Source organism: Ischnura elegans, chromosome 6, assembly GCF_921293095.1.
Source record: "Ischnura elegans chromosome 6, ioIscEleg1.1, whole genome shotgun sequence".
NCBI lineage: Eukaryota > Metazoa > Arthropoda > Insecta > Odonata > Coenagrionidae > Ischnura > Ischnura elegans.
The window spans coordinates 22,118,810-22,140,294 of record NC_060251.1 but is presented as its reverse complement, the minus strand read 5'-3'; the positions used below and the strand labels follow the sequence as shown (position 1 = coordinate 22,140,294).

Here is a 21,485-nt window from a genome sequence, read left to right as displayed (position 1 = left end):
ACTTAAATAAAAATAAATTCAGCCTGAATTTTTGCAATATCTTTAATTTTGGGGCCCAGATGGTGGTGATTAATAATATCTGATTTTGAAAATTTTCGTATCTGAGCCCCTGATGTAAGTTGGCAACTTTCCCGCATAGGACATATTTGATCCTGGAAAAAGTCATTTTTTGCCCACCTTAGGCTATAAGGGCCTGCGAATGGCGGATACTCTTTTGCCTATGGATGGACTGCTTGGCGGTCACCCGGCTGGCCAAAATGACTAACAGTGATAAATATAGCATTCAAGGTTATATTGATGAAGTTTATAGTTTATCTAAAGAATTTTAAGGTTTTACGGTGGGTTAGAATGATCAACAAATATTGAGTGTATGCAACCTGCATGCCACCCAAAATGCCTTCCTGGGGTGGCGTGCACTCACTCTTGCTGTGATATCCTGGGAACCAAGGGGCAGAAATGAAAGATATATAAGAATGGAATATAAGAAAAGAGGTGATACACTATAAATGGGTAATGAGGGAGCTTCATTGTTATTTGGATAACAATGAGATGGTGCGATGTCATTTGAAAGGGTTAGGTGTGGTTTCCGGAGAGCAATGAGGATTAGTCACGGTGCTTCATCCATTTATATTTATTCTACTAGGTTTTTGACGAACATGGAGAGCCAAATCAGCAGCCTCAATTGCTGGGATTGATCCAGGAGACAAAAATATCAAATTTGAACTCTTAGTATTGCAGTTGAGAACATACTGATTAATTGTGAATGCTGGGATATATTGGGAATTCTCGAAGAATTTGAAGGCTCACCTAAAATTTACACTGCAGGTGTGGGATTTGAGTTGGAATACTTAAAGGGTTCCATGAAAATAACGAGGAAATGGAACGATGATACCAGAAAATCAGGGATGCTCAGATGATGGGCAACTACTCTTGGATGCTTCTCTGTGAGCGCACAGAAATGTCGTATTAAGCCGTGATAACTTATAAAATATGGGATGAAAGATGTTGGTACATGTTAGGCACACATTCCCTGTATATCTATTTTCTGTGTGAAAATTTCCTTATGTTTTTCTTTAAAACTTACATTCTCCTTCAACAAGAATCAGTTAATATGTTGGTTCCCATTTACCTGCATATGTGAAGTGAATATTGGTGAAGTACATCAGTTGCCTAAAGAAACTGTGTGATACGATGATTTGAATGTTATTTTCGAATTCAGGAGGCTGAAAAATATTATAAATGCCTAATTTTGTGTAAAAGTTTTGTCACAGATGCATGGCGTTATAGTTTGTATCAGCCTGGAGATCTTGATGCATGCTTGTTATAACGTATAAGACATGCCAATTTAACATCAATCATGTGTACAAAATCTTTCACCATGTAAAATGGCCTTGACAGTTTTCTTTTTTATCTTAAATAATATATTGCAAGCGGAGGACAAGGGCCCCTAAGAATGAATTAAGAAAGTAGTGCTCAAGTAATGCTCAACATATATTGATGAAAATAATGATTACGACCTATAAAAAATGAATTTAATGATGAAAAAACATGTTAATTTTTTTTAAGTGTAGGATTTGCATGAATGTTCATAATTATTTGCTTATGATCAGTGTCAGGTTGGTGGAACGGCAGTGGCAGAGTGGCACCCTATGGTCAGGAGTGTGGCTGGTGATGTGAGAACGTCAGCAAAAGAAGAAGAGGGGGAGCGGGAGATGAAAAGGGAAGGATGAAGGGTGAGAAAATATTCCCAATCCCTCCTCTATCTGTGCCTCTTTTTTGCCACTTTTTTCTCTGAGAAAATTACAATAATGTGAATATGTGGTTGCCAATCCATACTTTAAGTAAAACTTTACTTAAAGTATGGTTTACTTTAAAAGTTACATATACATCTACATATTACCCCGCAAGCCACCTAAAAGGCATGTGGCAGGGAGTGTTAGGACACCAGCCATTTACAAATAAAAAGGAAGTGCTCTAAGGAAATTAGGACTAGCATTTATTAAAGTCCTTATGGTTCAGAGGAAAAACAAATTTCCATATCTATCTGTTCGGCAAAACATCTCTCTTAATTTATCGCTTCTGTTGCACCTGGAAAGAAAGTGGGGCTCTAATATTATGTTCTCCATTTGCTCTTAAAGATATCCATTCTCAATTGTTGAAGCAATCGAGGCCTAGTGCGCAGTCTCCAGTGACTCGCAGCCTAATTCACTTAACATCTGGGTAATGCTGTCGGTACACCCGCACATAGCAGTTTTTTTTAGTCCTGTCCACAATTTTATTACACTATTCTACGAGGGCTGCCCATAAAGTAACAGATGTTTTGATATGGCACAAGACTGTGCTATCTTGGTGTCAGAGTGTTCCTACACTCCGTACGCAACCAGTCAGGGTATCTTGCGCACCGTGCCTATCAGACAGTGGGTTGTTAAAATGAGTGCTGCAATTATAAATCCCGCCAGTTGTCAAGTGCGAGCTATTATAAGCTGTTTGTTGGCGAAAAATCATAAGCCAATTGAAATATATTGCTAGATTTGCGTTGTGTGGGTACGGTCAAGGAATAATTACTCAAATGATTAACATGCATGGCACAAAACAAGCATCGGGGAAAACTCAGTAAGAAAGTTTTGTTTCTCCTTGACAATGCTTGGTTTTGGATGGCAAATTTTCAATAACCCCCCCATACAGCCCAGATTTTTCACTGAGGGGCTACCGGGACTACCACCTGCACCCATCGATGGAGGAGTGGCTCGTTACGCAATAATTCGACTCTGACTACTGCATGATGGTGTACCTAAACCAGTGGTTGAACTAGTAGGTGGTATGAAGTTGATGGTTGGTGAATTAACTTTGTGGAAGTTATACATACATGATAAAATAAACTACTAGTACTTTCTACTTTCCTCACAATTTTAATATTTTGCGACCGGTTTCGACGTGTTCTACGTCATTTACGAGATTGAACAGATTAACGGAACAGAAATATTAATGAGAAACTTGAAAATGACGTGGAACATATTGAAACCGGTCGCAAAATATTAAAATTGTGTGGAAATTACGAATTGATTTTATTTTATTAGGTGCACAACTATGTTCTCGCTGTTTGTTATTAGATGGCTCTAGCAGTGATTGCGGGTAGATTTCGACTTATCGGAAATGTTATGAACCAAGCTTAGACATTTGGTAAACAAACTGCTTCACGACAATGGTAAGTTTGTGTCGGTGTCAAATCCTTATTGTTGCATGAAAATGTCCGAGTTATTGCCAAGTAACTGTCATTTGCAGGAAGAGTTGATTTTCTTCTTTAATTCGAATAAAACGGTGGTCGAAGCACATTGAGGGCTCCAAAAAGTTTTCGGAGATGCTGCTATAAGTTAAACAACATGCTGTGATTGGTTCCGTTGCTTCAAAGACAGTCATTTCAGCATTGACGACCTTCCACGTGAAGGAAGACCAAACACCTTCAAAGACACTGAAATGGAGGCATTGCTCTATGAAGATCCATGCCAAAGTCAAGAAGAGCTTGCTTCAACATTAGTCGTTACTCGCCTAGCCATTTACAAGGGGTTGCATGCGATAGGAATGATTCAAAAGTAAGGAACTTGGTTTTCTTATGGTTTGAAGCCAAGGGATGTTGAGCGATGTTTTATCATCTATGAAAAGTATCTCCATCGTCAAAAAAAGAAAGGTTTTCCTCATCGCATCATAACTAGTGATGAACTTAAAGAGAAGAAAGTCTTCGGGACTGCGTGGTCATAGCTCTATGTGATCGGCTTGGCCGATATTCACGCTGCGAAGTTTATGGTGTGTGTTTAGTGGGACCAGGTCGTTATTATTTACTATGAACTGTTGAAACCAAACAAAAACATTACTGGGGGACAGTATGGACTCCAATTGATGCGATTGAGCTGAGTACCGTGCGAAAAACAGCCACAATACGAGCAGAGGCACGACAAAGTGATTCTACAGCATGACAATGCCCGACCTCATGTTGCCCAACCTGTTGAAACCTACCTGGAAACACTCAAATGGGAAGTCCAAACCCACCCGCTATATTCATCAGATATTGTGCCATCCGATTAACACTTCTTCGGTTTGATGACACATGGACCGGCCGATCAGCAGTTTCACTCACATGAAGACCTCAAAAAATGGCTAGTGGATAGCCTCGTAAGATGAGCACCTTTTCCCGTAACAGTATTCAAGCCCTGCCAGAAAGATGGGAAAAAGTGTAGCTAGCGATAGAAAATACTTCGAATGATTCATTTGTAATATTTTTTTTACAATAAAGTTGTGATTTCATTAATAAAACAGCGAGAACTTAGTTGTGCACCTAATAGTAGGTGGCAGATTTCTACAGAGAGGGTATACAAAAGCTCCACATCATGATAAATGCCCTAATTCAAATAGTGATTATGGGTAAAAGTAGATAAAGGGTTTAATTTCAAAACATATGAGAAAAAATATTATTTTTACGTAGTTTATTTTTTATTACAAAACATCTGTTACTTTCTAGACAGCCCTCATATGTTAACTCGAAATTGTATATTTTTCCATTTTTCGGTGCAAAATATATACATATATATATTCTTTTTGTTCATTATGGGTATAGTCCAAGAGCAATTGATGAATTTCATTTCATTACACAGAAACAAACTACATGAGTTACAACACTTTTGCCATAAAGTGTTGAAATACTGTATTTCTCCGAATATAGTCTCCCCCCTAATTTTGAGGCCTCAGTTTCAGGAAAATTAAAAAAAATATGCTTGAATATATTCCCCCTTCACTTTTACCATGTGCAGTTTTGGAAAAAAAGGGGAGACTATATTCAGATAAATACGGTAAGTGCAATCAATTTCTGTGTAGTGAAACTGTGGACTCTTAAGAAACTCTGTTTTTACTTCTTGCGTGAGCTGGTCCAACAAATCCTGCCCGGGACATTTATTGCCAACCCATGGTGCTAATACAGCAATGATTTTTTTCTAATTTAGTTGAAATCCTCTGTTTGGAAATTTGAAACAAATAATTATGTACATTTCATAGAGAACAATTAAATTTTAATTTATTTATAGGTCAAAGTTACCCTTATTATAGTTAATTGATGTGAGTCAACTACAAAATTTGTATTTAACACATGGTATTCCTATTATGCCCATTTTTCATTAGTTAGGTAACTTCCTGCAGTGACCTATGTGGTCTCCTTTGTATTTGATTGGCAATTACATTTGTCACGTTTGCCTTTTCTCTGTTTCTACACTTAACAATATAAATGAAGGATATCATAAATAAATAACTAGTAACAGAATATTTAAAATTATTCAATAAATCATAGCATGTAATATAGGTGGTGGGAGAAAACAAAATTGTGTAAAAAGTAGGTCTGAAGTGTGCAGTAATATAATGTTATATTCCATGTAAATATTATAATGAGTTTCTTATCCATTGTGTGATTTATTTTTGTTTTCCTAAACTAATTGCTCCATCAATTGGAAACGGGAAAATTATCTCAAGCCTATGTAGTGATCTCTACTTAAGTGCTCAGACAAAAATTCTATCTCATTTTGTGTCAGACCTTAATGTGGATTTTGAAATTGTACAAATAGACGTTGAATTGCAGAAAGTAAACTCATTAGAGTAGGTTTTTGGGTACATGAGCATGTAACAATAGCACAATTTTTTTCTTGTTGAAGTCTTTAAATAATTTGCCTTTTTTTGGCTCTCTGTTTATGATGTTGAAGTTGCTGCCATGTTTGCATGAAGGAACTGGACAGATTGTGGTGCACCAGATCGCCCGACCACAATGGGGAACGTTATCAGCCACTTTTTCCAATCGGGCAGTGCCCTCCTCTCTGCTGCCGGGGGAATCCATCCGAGGGGTGGCTCTGTGTCCGATGGAACCAGAGCTGGGGTGCACGTCTTGTTTGATGCTCTCAGAGCCAACCCTGCTGTTTCTACACACCAGCTGGAAGGGATTTTGTCACAGATACCCAAGGTGTGAACTTAACATGCTGATTCCATGTAGTTATTGATCATGTATTTGGTAGGTTTTTGTGAAACAGTTCCTATTTGATAGATTTTTCCAGCCTTTACTCAAACATATTGTTCATCTGGCAATTTCATCCTTTCGGTAGATTACAAATTTTGTTCTTCAATTTTACAAATTTCAAGCAGGCTTCAAAATGCCTCATTTAATAAGTCTGTTCTGAAATCAATCCATATGCAAACTGCATCACTTGTTTTAACTTACTGAGAACACTAAGAATAAGGAAAGAGGGTAGTTTTTATTTACCATTTTTCAGTGATGTAAAAATGCATTGGCTGTATTGCATTGTTTTCAAAAGCATTTCTCGGGTTTAGCAGCACGGATGATGCGTTGTGATATTACAAAATACTACCCAGAGCTTAGGTTGAAAATTTTTTGTGCATACACTTAAGAGTAAAAGTCTTAAATCATTTTTATATTTGGATGTGTCTATCTTGTGGTGTTCTGCGGCAGGTCCCCCGCGCCAATGCTGTCTCCATTCCCTCCTGTCTCCAGCCATCTCCTTGAAGTCTCCATATCTTCCAATTTTAGTTGTCAACGAACTTCAGCCTTCTCCTTCCCCTTCTTCTGACCCCTTCCACCGTTCCCTCCAAAGCTACTTTCAAAATTCCATTCCCTCTCATCAAATGTCCCAGCCAATTTCCCTTCCTTTGATTTATTTTTTCCATCACCGTTCTTTTCTCATCTATCCTATTTAACACTTGCTCATTCCTAACTCGATCCGTCCACCGTATTCCCTCCATCTTCCTCCAAACCCACATCTCAAACGCCCCAATCCTGTCCCTATATGTGTATCTTACCAATATTTATGACTGTTTCAATTTCTAAAAACATCATGTGGAAATAGGTGGTGAATCTTTCTTTTCTTTCCGCAGCATGAAAACATCTTGTTGGTGCACAATGAGGAAGGGTACAACTTGTTGCAGAAATGTGTTGGGATCCATAACTTGGAGATGGTGCGGTGGATTCTCTCAAGGCATGCCGATGTCAACAGGGGAGCCTGCTCACTGCCGCTTCATATTGCATGTCTCAAAGGGTGAGGAAGTGCTCATCTTGTTTACTGTCTTCTTTTGTCTACCCACAAGACTTTTATGAAGGTTTCCTTAAACAAAATGAATGCAGCTTTCACTCCCTCCCCTCCCATAAATAATTATTCTCGTTTTAATAATTTATTCATTTCCCTCAGGTATGTTGACATTGTGGAGGTGCTTCTTAAACATGGTGCAAGAATTGATGTGGAAGCTAGAATGTGTTGGCCAGGGCCTCATAACCAAAACTGTGAAGAAAGGGGCAAGTATTGTGGTAAGTATGTTTTGAGATGTGCCCTTGGTAACCCTGTTCATTCAAAAATTCTAGTATGAAGGGTTTTTGGCTGTAGATTTTATATTTATGCTGTGTGGGGTGGAGTGGGGTAACGCAAAAGTGGCACAAAGGTGCAGGAAAGTGCAGAAGTGGCAGCGATGTGAACAAAGCTTAGGATGGTATTCATTCAAAAGTTAGTTTGAATCCAACTGGTGAACCCATACAACTTTTTTCCTGCATTTTGTCGATAGTTAATTTAGTGAATGAATATTATTTGTGTTGAAAATCTGATAGCAGCAATTAACCTTTATCCATGGGAATAGTATATATTTTAATACCTTAAAAATATGGTATTCTAGGAACATTTGAAAGTTACTTTTGTGGAAGTCCAAATTGTGACTTGTTAATTTTTAGCTTTCACAGTACCTTGCTAATAAACTGTGATCTTGTAGTGCAACATATATCTAAGTAGCTAATTAAAATACCTTAATTACTTTGGTAATGTTTATGGCTTACAGCAGATGGCTGTGGAAATTTAGTAAAGTTCATGCATTATAGGCCTTACATGTTTGGCTAGTTTTTCTGGTTTCCTTTTTTTTAAATTTTGGGTCCCTAAGACAAGAGCAAAAGAGTATCCATTATATTGAATGATAGTCAAGGAAGTTTTCAATGTGCCTATGTGATCCCACCATCTGTTAGACATTAATTTCTGTTTTACAGGCATGCATGATGAGCCCATTGCTGATAGATCAAGTGAAAAGCTTCAAAGTGCTATATTTTATGCCATTGATGGAGATCAGGTGAGAAGCCAGTATTACCATTTCCAGTATTTCCACGGTGGAACTCTCATAAATTGAGAATTTCATATTGGTATACTTGGGAATTTAATTCACTGTCTATTGGTAAATTTTGATCTAATTTGCAGTTTCTGTCTTGAAGCAATTTATTTCAAGTAATATTATACTTCTAACTATCTATAATTCAAAGAGTTTTAATTGAAATACATGCAATTCATTGAAAGATACTTTTTCAAACTCCAGGTTGCCTGGAACTCATCTCCATCTTTCCTATTGTTTAACCAAATTTGAGATAGTGCAATTTTTTCATGCCTCACATCACTGTTACTAAACAAGCATTTACTGTATGTTTTGTAGAATTCATTTAGTATTTATTTTTTTTCAAGCAAATTTATGGGACATCATTTTAAAGTGTTTGGCCTTTATTTCTGCAACTGCTCAAGGGGGCAGTCTTCTTTGTGGCTTCGAATGTGGTAGCTAATACCTTTTTTTTCCACAGGTGGACATACTGGAAATGCTGATCCAGCAACGAGAGGACCATTGGCTGCCATGGCAGCACAAGAGGCCCCTGCTCCATATAGCATGTGAGCGTGGTGCTTGGAACTGTGTCAAGTTCCTTGTGCAGGTGCGATCGGAGGAGATAAACGTGTGCTATGATGAATATTATCCAATTCACCATGCAGCCCTGCATGACCTCAAATTCCTACAGCTACTCATCAATTCTGGTGCTGAAACAAGGGTGAGTCCTGAATGTAAAGAATCGTGAAAGGAATGGTTGCATGTGTTCTAGGGTGTCTTGCGAACTTATTTCTTTGGGGCCACTCCTGTTAGGGTATTAGAACTTTTAGGTATTACAAAATTGTGTGAATAAAAAATTACTATCAATGTTCCGACTTTTTTCACAGTAAAAAAGAACAGTCAAATAGTGTGTAAATATATCTATTAATTGGTTGACGTTTTCCTCTGGATCAGTACTATTGATCACTTTAGACCAGTTTGTAAGGCTCAATTCATAAACAAAATTATTAATTTCCATTTTAATAAGTATTCTTTTGCATTCGTGAGCACATGGAGAATTTTGCAGTCACTCTTATCCTTTTTCGGTTGCTATTCCCTGTTTTGTGACAATATTTTGTAATCTGCTTGCATATATCTCTCTCTAATGTATTTTAATGTCAGGAATTATGCAACTGAATTACTTGATTAAAGCTTTCATACCTCATGGTGATAAATCAGACACACGGGTGTATACCGTGTGATGCACTAGAAGTGATGGTGTTGATTATGTAGCTGAATGTCATCTCCAAGAAATATTTTGTTATCATGAAGCTCTTATCAAAGGAATTGGCAAAATTAATGTGCATTTTAGAAAAAAAAATCAGAAGTATCAAGTCTTAACTTCTAAGTAGTGAATATGTACTTCTCTTACTTTTCTCACAGTGGTGTTTTAATTAACCATAATTTATTTTCAGTTTTTTTCTACTGAATTATCCATAGACTTAGGTGTTTCTTGCTTTGATTTCACCATGCATTTTTTTGAATTTGATCCTTGGACTAGGTTCGCACTTCGACCCAGCAAATGACGTTGCTGCATGTAGTGTTCCTTCTTGGCCGAAAAAGTGCTGAAGGGACGCTGGCGTCAGCACGCATCCTCTTGGAGCATGGGCTCCGTGATCTCATTAATGCACCTGATTCCCTTGGGAACACCCCCCTGCATGGCCTGATTGTGCGTTACGCCCTGGAGGAAGCGCGCTTTGGCTACGATCACCAGGGAGACGGAGGTGGACCCCCGTGGACAAAGTGGGATGCACTACATCTTGTGAGCACATCCTTGCTATTTTCATGAAATCCATATTTTGAGTTTTCTATCTATTGTTAGATTAATGATTTAGATTTTTCATGCGACAGATCTCTCTAATTAATTGAGCTTTTTTTGCATTTTTTTGCTCATAATGATTTCTCATTATTAGTTTTTATATTCTGGTTGAGGTAGGTTCTGATGGAATTATAATGTCATGAATTAATAGCCTTCCATGTGTTGGTTTGTTTGTCCACCTGGCTGCAATTCACTTTTCCTGAAGTTATCTTCGTTGAAACATTAGTTGATTCATGAAGCATGCAGAAACAACCCAAACTAATATTAATTCAGTGGTCTTTGAAAGCTTTCTCCAATAGCCAAACACATAGCATGATGAGTTGACTAGGGAGAAATTGTTGACCTAATGCCTGTTGCGGTAGCTCTTAGATGATAACGGGTGCAACCTGAATTCATCATTAAATATCTGAAAGCAAGCAATGATCAATGCAGTGGGTGGCGATTTCAACTAGGCGGACTCCTTGTGACTAAATCCTTTTCCTTAGCATGAAGACTTGATTTACCAATAAAAAAAGTTCCAATGACAAGCATTGTCTAAACAAAGATGCAGTTTCTGTAGCTCATCCATTGATATTTTTTGTGTTATATTAAATTTCCTGGAAACTAGGCTGTGATTTAATTTGTGTGAGGGTGCAATGCCAAAAAACAAGCTTTATGTGGGTAAACTCTTCTCGGGATTCCCACCAGGTTAAATTATCCATAATAGCCAGCGTTTTGAGTCAAAGTTAAACCCACTTTATTCACCAGGAAAAGCATCAAATCGTGTGTAACAAGCAATATTTTTACGATAAAAATGTCTTCCTTTCTAATATGGGTATTTATTGAACTACGTTAGCTCTTCCTTTCAGGAAATTCTTTGTGAAATTCATTCCTCATAGTTGGAAAATTATCAATAAAATGAATGTTTTCCACCCTATTTTACAGTGAAACCTCGATATAACGACACCCCACGGTGCACTAATAAACACTCGCTATAGCGAATTGTCGCTTTACCGGAGGTGGAGCAAATAGTAGCCAATATACCTGTTGCGAACAGATATACAGGAACCGGATTGGTGCGGCGACAGATAAACATCTATCCGATAAACGTAAGCATAAATCCAGGCGAAAGGCGATGTTTTTTTGCATCACTAAATTTCCTTAATAACTATTCTACTAACTATTCAAACAATTTATAAGCGCTGCACTGAATAAAAATCATGCAAAGCATTGTTTCCTCATCATTATATTTATCGAACTACAGTTTATCACATAAATTTGAGACTGAGCACTCCATTAACTTCATTTCTAACAGATCGCTAGCAATTACAAAGGGTAAGGAGTCTTCATGAAAGTCTTCCGGTGGTGAAACCCTCGCTATGGCGAGAGCCAACACCAAAAGAGTCTCGTAAAAACGAATTTTTTAACACGCTTATTATAGGGTCAATTGACGGTGCATCGGCTATCTCTCGTAATAGCGGGGGTGTCGCTATAGCCCGTACTCGCTTTAACGAGGTTCCACTGTATGTTTTATTATCAGTGTATTACTCCTATTGGACAATTTAAATTTATGGTGGAAGACAACGCACATTTGAAGGAGCTAGAAACCCTTTCCTAACCCAGCTCTTGTCGCAATATCCTCCCAATTGAAATTATTTATGTGTGGCGTACATTTACCTGTGGCGTTACACATTAGGTGCAGAATGATAATATTACTCCCCCTACATCCATCTTTGTTCATACAGTATTTTATGTCTAAGGCTTAAAGTGTAATGTTATGAGCTTATGCTTTTGAATGTGTGTATAATGCATAATGAAGCTGCTAAAACATCCTTGAAAAAATTACTGATGGAATCCCAGCCGGCACAAACCATCAAATTTCTTTTTGGCAGCTGGATGTCATCCAGATGCAAAGAGTGTGAGTGCATCCTTTCATATAGATGCCATCCATATGCCGGACCGCTGCCGAGAGGATGCGGAAAAGAGATACCGCCGCACTTAAAGAGATGCCGAGAGGATGCACGAACAAGTACACGAATGTGCTACCATCTAACGGCCGAAAATTGAACTCGGTCGAAATAGCATTTCTGTATTGCTTGCTTGGTTTTCTTTATCTCAGGATTGTTTTAAACAACTCAGGATAAATCAGAGCACGTTTATTTCATAAGTATAACTTTAATGACTCAGCATAAAACAAGAGACAGACAAACACTGGACTACACATGAGGAATACAGGCGTACACAATACAACATATGAGAACTTCAGTACAACATTGCTATCCATCGGAGTCCAAAGAAACGCAGAGTTCAAATCCAGGAGAGTAGAGGCCAATGAGTGAGCGAGGGTCGGTACCGGGAGATTAGTCAAAATTGCTGCAATGGTAAGAATTAAAAAAAGTCACAATAAAACATGCCTAACGCAACACTCAATCTACGAGGCTCCAACACGTCGAGAAAGGGACAGATGGCTACCAGACAACAAGTCCATACCTACTGCTGTAGTCATTGGCAGTTCCGTATGTTCGTGAAAATCTTGAATACAGTGAATAATTATAATAATAATAATTCTTAATATTTTATAATAATTAATGTAAGGATTTGCAGATATTATTAAATACTAAACCACATCATGAAAAATATGGCATACATAGGCGCAACTAGCAAAGGATGGCAAAAGGATATTTGGTACCTAGCGCATCCTGTCACACATTGCATCCTCATTGCATCCACTTCACATATAGTTGCAGTATGGGCTGTGCCGGCTGGGATTTTTCATGTTTTACCATCATTGCTAGATTATTTTTCGTTTTGTCATGCACAAATACTCAACCATTGGCTGTAATGCTGAAGTAAAATTTATTCATAAATTTCCACTGGGAAAATCTCTTATCGTGTTACGTTTTCTACTTTTTGCCATTGTACAACTTTTTCAATTAACTTGGGCATGTACTCTGTTAATGTTTACTTTCCCATCATTTTGTACTCTTGTCTCTATGAATACATTTTTGCCTACTTTTGAGGCTCTTTTGTGGAAGTGGTTGTAATTGCTTATTCATTTAGGTGAGGCACCTTCTTCGCAACGGCGCTCGCCCCAGCATCAACAGGCCAGGGAACGGTGCCCTTGCTTGTGTGCTACGTCACGTGCGAGACTGGGAAGTGCGCTTTGAGCTGCTGGACATGCTGCTCCAGGAGGGAGGGGACCCAGGGGTGGCTGGTAGGGACGGCTCGGTACCCCTCATGGTTTGCCTTGTGCCGCTCATCAATAAAGACCCCTTGCATCACTTCACCCACAACATGAAGGTGAGACTTGTGGGATTCGGGCATGATTCGATTGCTATTTTTAGGCATTAGGTGAATGTAGTGATGGGTCTAGTGGCTTTTTCTTTAAATTCAAATACAGAGCTGGAATATCTTATCCTATCTTGTACATTGCTATCAAATGTTAGATAATGATCAATACTATCCCCCATTTTATTTTGTTAAATATTATCTTGTGGTTTTTATTTTCTGTTATGGGTATTTTTTCAAATTTTAATGGCTGTAATTACATTTTTGTTAATTGAAGTACGTTTTCAAGTATCATCAAACAGCAAATATCATTTTTCTGGATCACCAGAAATTAACGAATATACCTTGTTATAAGTTTCTCTTGATAGGATGATCTTGGAAAGCATATATGTGTGTACATAATGTGCATATAAAATATTTTTCAATGGCTCATTTAGCTGTAGTTTTTTCCGGGGCAAGTGGAAACTTGAAAGTTTGAAAAATTCTTGTAAACTTTCTGTGTGATAGTTAAAAACTCCAGATTAAAGATCTTATACTGAATTGTTATTTCATTTGTCTTTTATGATACAATGATATTGATTTTTTAGTACATAGCTACCTACACCTCCCTTTTTTAGAATATCGAGTCCACTGAGAAATATGTGAAAATGGATTTATTAATGTTGAATACTATGCACACTAACATTGTGTGTGGAAATATTATAAAGTTAATTGATATTAGAAATCTCTAAAACTCTTATATACAAATGGCTTTTCATATTCTGTTTCACTTCCCATTTTTTATCAGTTTTCTTAAAAGTGTTTTCCAACCTTTAGAAAGGGCAAATTAAATTGATAATTTTTTATTGCATGTCTCACCTTTTAGTGAATTAAAATTATATTTTTATTCTTAAACTTCTGTTCTTATGATTATGCACTCTAAAACCTAGAAAATGAGAGGTCCTCATTTAGTGTTATTTTTCCACATTTAACATTTAAAATTCCCCTCCCTCCCTTCAGGAAACCCTAAATCATGATTCTGTGCTGTAATGTATTTTTTTCTTAAAATCTATGTTGGTTTACCCTTTTAATATTGTATGTTTTATACTCTAAATTGCAGTTGTTACCCTCGAATATATTTCTTATCAGTTAATGTTTTTAACAATAAATTCTTAATACTGAAACTGTCTAGGCCCTTACAATCCCAGTTGTAAATGGGAAAATTTTGGCATGGACCGAATATTTTTTATTGAGAAATAGAAGTGACCAGTACTCCAGTGAAATTAGTCTTGAATTATGTAGGAAATCTCTTATCTCAACTAGAATCTCGCTTGATATTAAAGATTCTTTAACTATTTCTCTCTTGATCTTGCTTGCTTACACAAATAATTGCACACACAGCCCTAATGTTAATGAAGAAAATACACTCCTTTAAAATTGACAAGGCTATCTGCTTGTCATTCATAAAATTTCACTTGCTGTATTAATGTGTTGCATTAATTCTTCATCGCAGTGCAACCTTTTTTGTTCACTTTGGTCTTCCCATGGAATTGTTTCATGTATTGTTTTTCTATTAATCAATTTTGATTTTTAATACCAGTGTTCTCTTAGGCACATAATATGCATCAGGCTAAGCACTGGGTTGATACTTGTTTATTTCAGGTGTGCTACCTCAACTGCGTGCGAATATTATGCAAACATGGAGCAAATCCAAATTGCTCTTCTCGCTCCAGTTTGACTCCATTGCATGTGCTTGCATTTGCAGCTGGAGAGAACATAGCTCTTTCGAGGCCTGAAGAAAAAGAACAGAACTTTCTATTTGTTCGTCAGCTGTTAGAACTGTTGTTAAGGCATGGGTTGAATCCAAACGTTAGGTTTGGGCAAAGAACTCATCATGTCCTTCACTCTCTTGTGGATATGGTCCAGGTGAGTGATTCTGGGGTCTATTTTATAAAATTATGCTCTCCCAAGTACCGTTTTTATCTGAATATAGTCCCCTCTTTTTTTTCAAAACTGCCTATGGTAAAAAGTAAAGGGGGGGACTATATTCAAACACATTTTTTTAAATTTTTCCTATAACTGAAGCCTCAAAATTAGGGGGGGAGGACTATATTCGTAGAAATTCGGTATTTTGTAGTTGGCACGAATAGAGTGCTGATTTTTTGCTGTAATGTAGAGAAATCCCAATCCAACATACAAAAAAATGTGAATGATATGTCTGTGGTTGTTTTTGTTGCAGACCTTGCTTCCATGTCGTTTGTTTATTCAGTCATGCTAGTTATTTTTGCCTGATTCAATTTATTGGCTACGTTTCTTAAAATATATTCACTCAAACCATATCATCTAAAGCTTTTTAACAGTATTCCAAATATGTTGTCAGAACGTGCCCCATAAGGCTGGGGATGTTACAGGAAAATATTTTTCTCGAACACATGATATGTCCCACAAGGATATAATACCTATTCATAATATTTCTCTAGCAGTAAGTATTTAAGTCATAATCTGTATTATACTCATTGTGAGTGATCTTATGATGCTTGGAATGGCAAAATTGAAAGTCATATTTTTTAATTTTTAGGCTCAAAAACAACCATGCTCAATTAGGCCTCACATGTTTCTGATGTGATCAAGTTTGCAGTGTTCAGAAAATGATCCAGTTTCAACATTAGGACTCTGAAATGTAGGAGGATTGCCATTTAAAAATTTGAGATTTTTCAAAGTTAGGATATCTTCCTCAACAAAATTTTGTGGCTATACCACATCATGTCCTAAAAAAATAGGGACCCTGATCTTACGTCTAGGTTGTTGAGATGCAATGGCATATCATCTGACAGAGAGACAAATGCTTCCATCCCACATTTTATATGACTTCCTCAAGTTTATTTTTAGCTGCATTTGAAATGTATAAACAGTGAAATATGTACTCTTGTGTTTTCACCTGAAATTTCAGAATGCAAGAGGCCCAACTGACCTGGACTATATTTACGATCTGACACTCACATTGCTTCGCCACGGTGCAGATCCAAATGTTAACGTCACGTCAGCTCCTCCCTCACCACCTTCCTCAGGAAGTTCATCTTGTCGGCGAGCTGATGACGATGTGATATGTCACTCCCAGTCGTCTCTGTTTCTGAGGAGGGGCAACAACCAACCGTCTTCATCATCATCATCAACTTCATCATCATCGCGTGGTGGCTATTCATCCCATGGTTCAGCAGATGTGAGGACCTCAGGAGGGCGCTATGGTCAGACTCAGGGTTCTAACCAGAGAAATCCGGCTGAGTATGTGCTCTGTCAGTATGTTCTGCTTCTCTGCCGTGGTGGCAAAGAGGAGTTCCTCCTCGATCCTCAAATGCGCTTCGCTAATCTCATATGGCTATACTACCTCAGCATGGGCCATCAAGAGCTATATTCATGTCTTAAGGTGAGTTATTTCTCTCATTTAAAATTTTCCATCTCCATTCTCTTGATTCACTTATGTTTTTAAATGAGTGCAGTGGGGCTTCTCCAAATTCCCCCGAATTCAAATTCCAATTCTTGCTGTTTCTCAATCGATGCCCTGCTTCATCGAGTGTTGTATGATGCTTTATTTTTACGTACTTTCCATGTAATGACTAATGGAGCTAATTACAGTGGAACCGCGTTAAAACGAGAACGGGCTATTGCAAAACCCCTGCCATTAGGACAGATAGCCGAAGCACCATCAATTGACCCTATGATTAGCAAGGAAAAAGAAAAATCGTGTTTACGAGGCCTTTTTGGTGTTGGCATTCGCCATAGCAAGAGTTTCCATTGCCGGAAAACCTTCACCAAGAGTCCCTAGTCTCTGCATTTGATGGCGATGGTTTCAAATCCATGTGGTTAACTGTCGCTAGATAAATAAGTATTTCATTTTTGTGAAAATATTGTGGCGTTAACATTTGCGAATGCTCGATCTTCTTTTGTTCCTCTGGCAGAAAAAAGCAGACGACAGCATTCCCGCACGTCCGTGAGTCGCACGAATAGAGAGAATTTGAAGGTAGACCTCATGGCCAAAAAACGCAGCGAGACATCTAAGCGAGAGAATAATTGAGCAATATGAGAATGGTGTAATTAATTTATCTTCCTATTTGCTCTTCACAATGGAAAAAAATCAAAGAGAATATTAGGTATGCTGTGGTGCAGGAGGGCAAACCACATTACAGCAAAAGCACTTGAGGAATGCAGAACATGAAGAGTTAGGAGCTTTCGCCCACTCCAATTTGCGGGAACTACTGAGAAAGGGGCTATCCTTAAGGCTAAAGCGGAGTATTTCAGTGATAGATTGAGAATTGAGAACTTCAAGTGTTTGGAAGGTTTGTTATTCTAATTTAAGGCATATAAGTGTTATCTCCCTTCATAATTGCTGATGATGCCTGCATAGTAAACCTGAAGCCGTGGAAGAAAGGACTCCGATCCTTGTGGAATATCTTGTGAAGTATCCCCCGCGTGATACATAATGCACATGAAACGGGACTCTTTTTACAACTTACTCCCAGACAAAACCCTTGCAGTAAGGGGTGTTTTTTGCCATGATGCTTCTAGAGGCAGGTAATGCGCTGTTAGTGATGACGTATGTGGAAAGCTGATTCTGTGCTTTTAGTTCATTTGATTTAAGATATTACCAAAGTCTCAAAAAGGGAAGGAGCTGCTGGTGATGGCACGGGTGGATAGCGAGGTGCTTTGGTAGCATGGGCCATACGGCCTGCACTTCGACTCCCGCCAATGGCCTCATTGTGACTGACTACTGACGAGTGAGGAGTGACCAGTGACTGAGTATGTATGAGTAACTGAGTCAAGTGAGTGAGTGACAATAGCATCTCCACCGTGCTATTATATAGGGGAGGTGAAACAAGGATGTTTTCGACAAAGAGGAAGAGGAAGGTTTAGCCATTCTTGAAAGTCAAAGGTGCAAATCCCAAGGCGTAGTTTGACAAAGCAGGCTATTCGGATACATCACATAACTACACATTCATGGATATTTTTTGGAAATGGAAATCTTCCAGAAATTTGTTCCTTTGGCAAATCTGCGAGGTGACTGAGCTAGTACATGTGTGTATGCTTTTGTTTTATATTCTTATCTTGTTTTATTTTCCCCTCTTTTCACCCAATTCTTTCCTTGACTAATCCTGTAACTTGCCCAATAGTATGACCTTAGGGAATTTAATTTCTTTTAACTGCTGATTAGAGTCGCAATGCTCTCCAGCACTTACCTTATGAAACTTCTGCACTTGGAGAATGGTTTACAGTGTTGCCTTTCTTTCCTGTACAGGTGCTCTACACACATACAGGTGCTGCAGTGGCTGCTCCTGTGAGGGGCGTGTTGTTTAACTTAGTGCGAGAGTTGTATCTGAGGCCTCGGACTCTGAAACAAATGTGTCGTGTAACCATTTACAATGCCATTGGTAGGTGTCCAGATATGCATGTTTCTAAGCTACCCCTGCCTGCTTCATTGAAGGACTACATACTCAACTTTGTGCCCTGATGCAATACCCTCCCAGCACTAGGACACTATCTGTTGTGCATATTTTAGTGCTGGGGGCTATCATCTTTACATTGGTCAACAATTGGTCGGGACTCGTGTCTTTGTAATAATTAAGAAAATTGAAACTTAGAGGAGAATAATAATTTGACTGGATATTATGGACGGATAAAATGCTGTGAAAACAATTGATGATGAAAATAGTATATAGTGAAATGTTGTATGTTTTGGTCAAGACATGATTTTTAGGGCAACTGCCCAACTTTGGAAAATGGTATTGTTTTTAGGGTGGCTTTTCGCCCATGTTGCTCTGCATCTTAGAAATTTTATCTTTTTAAGTTTTCATGCTGTCCTTGAATTTTGAGTACATTTTTTTATGTTTATGTTTCCCTGTAATTAAGTTAAAAAAGACATCTTATTTCACTTTCCTTTATCTATCTTACACTCATAATGCATTAATTTTTTATATGATTTAATGATTCACCTTTTGTCTTGGCTCACAGATTTTTTCTGAAGTTTACAGATTCTTGAGGTCTAATTGGTCAAATTATTATTGGAGATTTTTATTCATTAAAAATTGGAGTTGTACTTTGAAATGTTGGTGTTCCAAATTTTAGATGAAAGCCATGTTAGGAGTTATATTTTCATAAAAAAAACCAAAGGTTAGCAATGATTTCATTGTCAGTGGCACTCATGTTTGTGATTTTTCATACTGTATGTGAATTGGTATTACAAGGGTTCCCATTGTATATATATAATTATCACAATGCAACTCAATGGACAGGCAGATTGAAAGCATTGAGTTGACAAATTAAGTTGAATATGGTTTTAGGGCATCAATTTTCTGTTTCTTGTAGTTATATCTGTGGAGATTAATGAATATTTTCTTTTTCACAGAAAATGATTCATATTTCACCGTTTGAATGTGGCATAAGTCTTTGCTATCATTTCTCCTGGTTCATTGCTGTCACTGGCCTTAGATGTCAGCCATTAGCTAACTCACTCTCATTGCAAAATGAAGGCATCCGCCCAGTGTTTGGATCTGAGTTGCGTGTTACGAGTTTCTGAAAATTCTCTTAACGAAAGGAGAGAGTTTATAATATGTTGTTATTCTGGGCATCAATGGACCAGTTGCAGTTACATAAAATGGAAATCAAATGTAAAATGCAATCAAAGGTAATGCAGTAGACTCTCGTGATTACGAACAACCTTATTACTAAGTTCTTGCTTTTACAAAGCAAACTGTTCGTCCCAACAATTGGGCTAATCCAATATGTAGTGAAAGACATGTTATTACAAAGTTTCCGTTATTACAAAATTATGAATCTCAGAGGGTGCTACAGTAGACTCTTGTCATTACAAACAACCTTATTACAAAGTTCTCGTTTATAAGAAGCAAAAATGGTTGGTCATGACGAAAACGCTAATCCAATCTATAATAAAAGATGCGAATTATTAAGAAATCTTTGTTCATACCAGTGGCGGCTGGTGGTAATTTATCTAGGGTGTGCATTAGAGCAGATATAGGATGATTTAATTATATTATGTTAATCCTAATCCATGAGCGTCATATTTCGTCGTAATAGAATACATAGCAAGCAAAACATATCACTGGTACACTCTACCCTTAAAATTGCATGAACAGAAATAATATTAGCATGTATGAAAATAATTATTCTCAACACACCTTTACAAGTGACGGTAGTTGAAATTCATTCTCTTTTCCTTACACCCTATGAGGAAGTAGTGTAGAAAACGGCTATACAGATGGCTCTGTAGACGGACTAGGATCCTGGGCGCAGGTAGTGTAGGTGGCGGCTACACCACTACACTACCTGCTAGTCAGTCACCAAAAACATACGCGTGCGCATTAGCATGGTTTTGAGTCTGCTCCCATCGCCCCTTTGAACAGCACATACCCCCCCGCTTACCTCGTCCCGCCAGAGCTCCCTCAAGCGATCGCACAGACCGAGAATGCGCCCGGGATGATGCCACGGGATCGCACACTTGTAGAGCGGTGAATTCGAAAAGGAGATAGCTGTAGCGTTCGGAGGCTCATGTTTCTTGCATATGCAGACAGTACTTTTATCCTTCGCGTTGCAAAGGAATAGTTTTCTTTTATAATTTATTCATCTTTGGGTGTGCACTTGCTAACATGCGTCTACGCACGCGCCGCCACTGGTTCATACAAATCTTTGTCCCGGTCCCGGCGTTTCAAAAAGAACTTGATTGAGAAGTTCCAAGTTTAAGCAACAGCACTTAGGTGGGCATACTCTATGCTACTTTATAATCATTGTGCAAAGACTAAGTTCTCCTTGTGCATTGTGGCCAAGAGCATCAGTTATGGTTCTTTCTTCCGTAGTAGATACTGCAGTATCTGCGCAACATCACATCATATGCCTCATTCCTGTGGAATCATGGTGATCCACTCATTACCGATTGTAAATTGGCTGTGCAGTGAGTCCCCTTCACACGAAGAGTCAATTTATGAACTTTCAGACATTCAAAAAATTCAAGCGTGCCCGAAATTTCTAATTTGGTGTCTTTAGAGTTCACTGCTACAATGCTATGTGTCATCGAGGAACTTGCTCTTAGGGCACAGTCTGAATAAAGTATCAATCAATCCGTTGTAAAGTCATTAATCGTTCAGCATTTCGCCCATTCTTCCTTCCCGTTGATAGCGAATGTTTTTCGGCTCCAGCTGCGTCGCATGCGTAACTA

General features: G+C 38.1%; 1 protein-coding gene across 1 annotated transcript; it reads left to right on the top strand.

Moving 5' to 3' along the window:
• Positions 1 to 1,614: 1,614 nt before the first annotated feature.
• Positions 1,615 to 20,104, top strand: LOC124160181 (ankyrin-3). The gene is made up of 11 exons (XM_046535949.1): positions 1,615 to 1,733; positions 5,739 to 5,992; positions 6,919 to 7,079; positions 7,230 to 7,345; positions 8,066 to 8,145; positions 8,642 to 8,881; positions 9,701 to 9,961; positions 13,058 to 13,297; positions 14,927 to 15,190; positions 16,215 to 16,688; positions 18,555 to 20,104. The coding sequence occupies exons 2-11, from the start codon at positions 5,801 to 5,803 to the stop codon at positions 18,765 to 18,767; spliced, it is 2,241 nt and encodes a 746-aa protein (XP_046391905.1). The 5' UTR covers positions 1,615 to 1,733; positions 5,739 to 5,800; the 3' UTR covers positions 18,768 to 20,104.
• Positions 20,105 to 21,485: the final 1,381 nt, after the last annotated feature.